The 5,629-nt window shown below is 42.6% G+C and overlaps 1 protein-coding gene across 1 annotated transcript in view; it reads left to right on the top strand.

The window, feature by feature from the left end:
* The window catches only part of TUBB6 (tubulin beta 6 class V), a 7,920-nt gene extending 6,317 nt beyond the window's left edge, over positions 1 to 1,603 (top strand). The window contains exon 3 of the mRNA XM_009646209.2: positions 25 to 1,603. Coding sequence (XP_009644504.1) covers positions 25 to 1,088 — 1,064 coding nt within the window. The 3' untranslated portion in view covers positions 1,089 to 1,603. The remainder of the gene's footprint in view (positions 1 to 24) is intronic.
* Positions 1,604 to 5,629: the final 4,026 nt, after the last annotated feature.

Here is a 5,629-nt window from a genome sequence, read left to right as displayed (position 1 = left end):
TTTCCCTATTGTATCTTATTTTAGGACAAACTGGTGCAGGAAACAACTGGGCTAAAGGACACTACACAGAAGGGGCAGAGTTGGTTGACTCCGTACTTGATGTAGTAAGAAAAGAGTGCGAACACTGCGATTGCTTGCAAGGATTTCAGCTCACTCATTCCCTGGGAGGAGGGACAGGGTCTGGCATGGGAACCCTACTCATCAGCAAGATACGAGAGGAATATCCGGACAGGATAATGAATACCTTTAGCGTCATGCCATCTCCAAAGGTTTCTGATACAGTGGTGGAGCCTTATAATGCTACACTCTCGGTCCACCAGCTGGTTGAAAATACAGATGAAACCTACTGCATTGACAATGAAGCTTTGTATGACATTTGCTTCCGCACCCTGAAGCTCACCACTCCAACATATGGTGATTTAAACCACTTGGTTTCTGCTACCATGAGTGGGGTAACTACATCCCTGCGTTTTCCAGGCCAACTAAATGCTGACCTCCGGAAGCTGGCAGTAAATATGGTCCCTTTCCCACGCCTTCACTTTTTCATGCCAGGCTTTGCTCCTTTGACAGCCCGAGGCAGCCAACAATACCAAGCACTCACTGTTCCAGAGCTCACCCAGCAGATGTTTGATGCCAAAAATATGATGGCAGCCTGTGACCCAAGACATGGCCGATATTTGACAGTGGCTACTGTCTTCCGCGGTCCCATGTCCATGAAGGAGGTTGACGAGCAGATGTTGGCCATCCAGAACAAGAACAGCAGTTACTTTGTGGAGTGGATCCCAAACAATGTCAAGGTGGCAGTGTGTGACATACCTCCTCGTGGCCTCAAGATGGCTTCCACATTCATTGGCAACAGTACTGCTATTCAAGAGCTCTTCAAAAGGATCTCAGAGCAGTTTTCAGCCATGTTCAGGAGAAAGGCCTTCCTCCACTGGTTCACAGGAGAAGGAATGGATGAAATGGAATTTACAGAAGCAGAAAGCAACATGAATGATTTGGTTTCAGAATATCAGCAATACCAAGAAGCAACAGCAAATGATGGAGAGGAAGCATTTGAAGATGATGAAGAAGAAATCAATGAATAAAGAAACTAGGTGTGCTATTTTCCAGGCCAAATTCTCAAATCTGGATTTCAAATAATTAGGCTTATAAATCCATATTTAGGCTTAAAAAAAAAAAAAAAAGCATGAGTCTCGGATGTTAGAGGTGCTCTTCAGAGTCCATTGAGGTCACTGAGAACTGAGGACATTCAGCATTTCTGGAAATCAGGCCATTTCTATTTGAGAGACAAATGTAAGGCATTCAGTTAAGACTTTGGCCTAGGAGTCTGAACAGAGAGATCACTAGTTTGGGATCTTTTTTTCCAAACAAAGTTTTTCATCCCTGAAGTTGTACAAGAGAAGACATAAATAGACATGAAAATCTACAAAATAGAGCTGCACTATTTTCATCCAATTATGTGTAAGAAAAATCTTGTGGGTTTGAAGTATTCATTCTGTACCGAATGTACAATACTGAACTGCCAGAAACAATTTATTCATGCTAAAAGAAGAAAAGTTTTTAGCTATTCTGTACAGTAACTGTTAACAGTGATATTTGACTCCAGTCCTCTAAAACCAAAATAAAAAAAGATCAGTATCCTCTCAAGCAAAAGTGGTTTGGGCGGTCAATGCTATATAAATATCCAGTGAGCTGCAGGCCAGAGGCTGGATTTATGCTATGTGACTTCACCACTTGCTGCTGAATAATTGCAGGTTATATATATCCATTTGTGATGTGTTCTTTAAAGGACCCCTGGGGTTTCAAGTGGCACCCCAATATCTTGCTGCTCCCCTGTTTTTCTGGCTATCACCAGTTACTGGTGCTATTCCTATCTCCATTCCATCTAGCCCATATAGCTGAAATTCAGATACTCCACAGAAGGTGGTGGGAGAGGTAGGGATATATCTCACTACTTAGGTTTGCGAGTTCACCACACCTATAGATGCTATGGATGTCTTATAGGTTAAAATCACTGGACCAGATTAAGGTTAAAGTACAAATAAAAAGTATCCACAATGTTCAAAGCAGCTGGCAAAATGAAAGATGAACAGTTTATCTGCTTACACTAAAGGGAAGGGAAAGCTCTTGCTGCTTTGACGAAGTGACCGTTGGGCATTTGCTCCTGGTGCATGCTTTATGTTTCTGCTCATACCAGTTAAACAGCCCTTCTCCATTAGAGAGCCTCTACCAGAGAACACTGTCTACATCGAGTCTCTTATTTAGGTCAGTTTCTAGGCAACAAAACAAGCAAACAAAGGAGAAACAGTCTGGAAATCCAAACTTAAAATGTTTCAGGAACTCTTTGGTCTTTTTCTTCTTGCCTTCAGAAGCACTTTCTAAGCAAAAGTGTTGCTCAATACTTAAAAAGGCACTTTTTATGAACATAGTGTAATTTCCAAAGATCCACTGCTCCTAACAAGATGATGTTATGTTTTGTTGGTTTGGGATTCAGGGAACGAGATGGTATTTTATAAAATATATGGAACCAGGCAACTGTAAATCACATGAGCTGAAGCTGTCTGCCCAGTTTTATTCTATGCAGAAATGGGACCAACTAGTTTTAATCAAGTACAAGTTTTTAATATGAAATTACTTCATGGGTTGAGGCAGACAGTTGGAACATACTGACCAAACTGGCTTTGGTATAGGCGTATACGCAGAGATTGGGTGGGCCAATGACGGTCATGACGGAGTCAGCAAATTCACAGGGACCACATTCTTTGCAATGCCTAGTGATGCCTAAAGAATTTACGAAGAACACCTTTAAATATGCATTTTTTATAAATGTTGCGGTATGTTGTGGCTATGTGTGGCATGAGATTAAGCTAAAACACAATGCGCATTAAAGAGAAATTAACGTTTAGTGCAAAACAAAGCAAAATCCATGGGGAATAACAAAGTTTAGCTGATGCTTTGTAAATGGCAGGCTATTGGCTTCAGGAAGGAGGAGAACATGTTACAGGCTCAGAGCCTGCCATCATACAGCTGTGGCACAGACTTTCCAATTAAAGCACTCACATAGCTGCTTCTGAATGAAGTAGAACCAACCGTCTGCCAGCTTGTGGAACTGCATTTTGTTGTAATACAGCACTCGTAACTAGGTCCCAGCCGTAAATTCTGATATTACTGTGAGAAAAAAAAGTTACTACTTTAAAAATGCCAGGAATCTTGGAGTTCCTAAATAATTGCGAGTCATTTGCTTGGTGAACAAGCCTGTTCTTCATTGCTTTTCATACACACTGACTCAAAATCAAGACTCTCAGCCTGTGGAATCCAGACCTAACAACATCCTCTGAGCCTGCTTTGACACTTAGCTGTTCTTTCGCATGTGCTTACTTGCAACTGTTTGATGTGAAGTTCTAGAATGTGGCTGGAGGGGGAGGCAAACTAATGCCCTCTGTAGAAAAAAAAAATTGAGCCAGATCTTCCATCTGATCTTAGGGGGAAAACCCCAACCCACCAAAATGAACCCAGGAACCTGTAGTAGGAACATTGTCAGAGGACCAGCTTGCACGTGAGCAGTAAGAAAGCCATAGGACGCACAAAAGCTTCCTGTTCCTCCTCAGTCAACCAACTCTAACCATCTTCCTTTCCTGACATAAAACTGAAAATTGTTTTAGTAACAGGGTTGGGGAACAATTTCTTCAGCTGCACTTCCTTTCAAGTAACTTCCTGCTTTTCCCTTGGAAACTTCTCTTTTATTTTGAATTCTACCTGCTGAGTCCTATCTATCTTTGTTCCTCTTCACATTCCTCACACCTACGTGTTTTTCATTTTCCCCCTAGTTTTTCAACCGAGTCTCTTGCACCTTTTCTTTCTGTGCCTAGCCCACCTTCGTCCTGCATTTTCTCTCCTTTTTTCTGCTTTGCACCTGGCCACAAATATGTAGAAGCAGGCTGCTAGGACAGGCCAGACTTGAGGCATCCTAGAAGTGGCACACCCAGCACCGCCCAGACACAAACACCCCTGAGAACACTAGGATATGGGGGGCAGGGGGGGAACCACCAACCCAAACCACCAACCTACACCACCACCACTTGAAAAGAGGGAGTGGGCGAGGTGCGCTGTGGGTAGAAGGTGTGGTGTCAGGGCAGAAACAGGAATCTCACCTGATGGGCCAGCTCCTTTGCGAAGTCGCTCTGGTCAAAGCTGGCAAGGAATCGGGCAGACCCTCCATTTAGACATGACAGTCCCTGCGCAGGACCTGCCTGATTTTGCTGCATCCCAAGATTACTGCTCTCTCCATTTCTTCTCTTGCATTTGTATCTCCTTGGGAAAAGGTAGGAACAGGGTCAGGCTGGGAAAGAGGGTCTAGACCTGCTCCTTCTCCCCGCGCTGGGAGGAGCCAGAACTCGGTGCCTGCCTCCGTGCTGTACAAGCCCCTGCTACTTGAAGCAGCACTGCTCAATGTGTTTGCAACAAAAATTAATCTTATTGGCAGCCACAGCACAGACTAAACTTGGTTTTCCTTGATTTACGTTAAACCACCTTAAGTCTTAAATTTGTGAGTAGGAGGCAGCTAACAGTCCTCTTTAAAGAAGCAGGCTGGGTAAACAGCTTCCCCCCCCTCCATATCTCCAAACACAAATTCTGCCATAAAAAATATTAAGACTTGGCGAGGTAAGACTACACAAAGCAAGTTAATACTCTAAAACAGGGGCAAAGGGACTTACCTCTCCTTCACATTATCATATGCTTATTAATTGCATGCTGCAACTGAATGAGTGAAATTTAAAAGCAGACAGCATCAACAGGGAGTAAGAGAAAACATTTCCTGGAGAGGAGATGATTCTTTTACAGTCCAGTTGTGCCACTGTGAAGAGTTAGGTTAGGGTTTGGGGTTTTTTTTTTTTTTTGGGGGGGGGGGGAAGCAGTTGTTGGTGGTTTTTGCTTGGTTTTGGTTTTTTTTTTTTTTTAAATCAGGAATAAGGAAAGGCAGAATTCTGACCTTTATGACATAAGTGCATTTAATCCTCAGCCCTGGCTACAAATTGCCTATTCCAACAAAGAAATGTTCAGCTAAATGGGAGGGAAAAACTGGAACAAGTAAGGCAGTAATACAGGATACATGTAAGGTACAGCACTAGAGCACATGCACAGAAATCAGTCACTATTTACCATGTGTGCAAGATTTAAGGTTTATAAAGCCAGTTTACTATTGCAATAAATCATTCTAAACATTGACTCCAATACTAAAGGAACTGAAGTTTAGTTTTATTCAGGATGTTTTCCTGTTTATCATTCATTCTACAGCAATGGATCCAATAGGGATATACAGAAGTGGCATTTGACAACTAAAAATGCCCAGTAAATATGCCCTAAACTGCTGTATTTGCTCCATTTCCCTTGTTCCTCTTCACCTTAAAAGCCAGGCAACATCAGAAATGGCAACAGCTTCATCATGAAAGGGGGGGTGGGGGTGGTAGTGTGGAAATCACAGGAGAATAATTTCAATGACCAATTTACTTCCAGTAATGAAAGCAAAGAGCTTTCAGAGACAACTCTTTGTCATCCCACAGCTTTCCAGAATGTTGCAACATACAGATGGAATCAATCCCCGGTTATTCTCTTAACCTGCCCTCTC

This window comes from Egretta garzetta, unplaced genomic scaffold, assembly GCF_000687185.1.
Source record: "Egretta garzetta isolate BGI_Z169 unplaced genomic scaffold, ASM68718v1 scaffold259, whole genome shotgun sequence".
NCBI classification, from domain to species: Eukaryota; Metazoa; Chordata; class Aves; order Pelecaniformes; family Ardeidae; genus Egretta; species Egretta garzetta.
The sequence above is the reverse complement of the archived record's forward strand: the minus strand, read 5'-3'. Positions and strand labels throughout refer to the sequence as shown.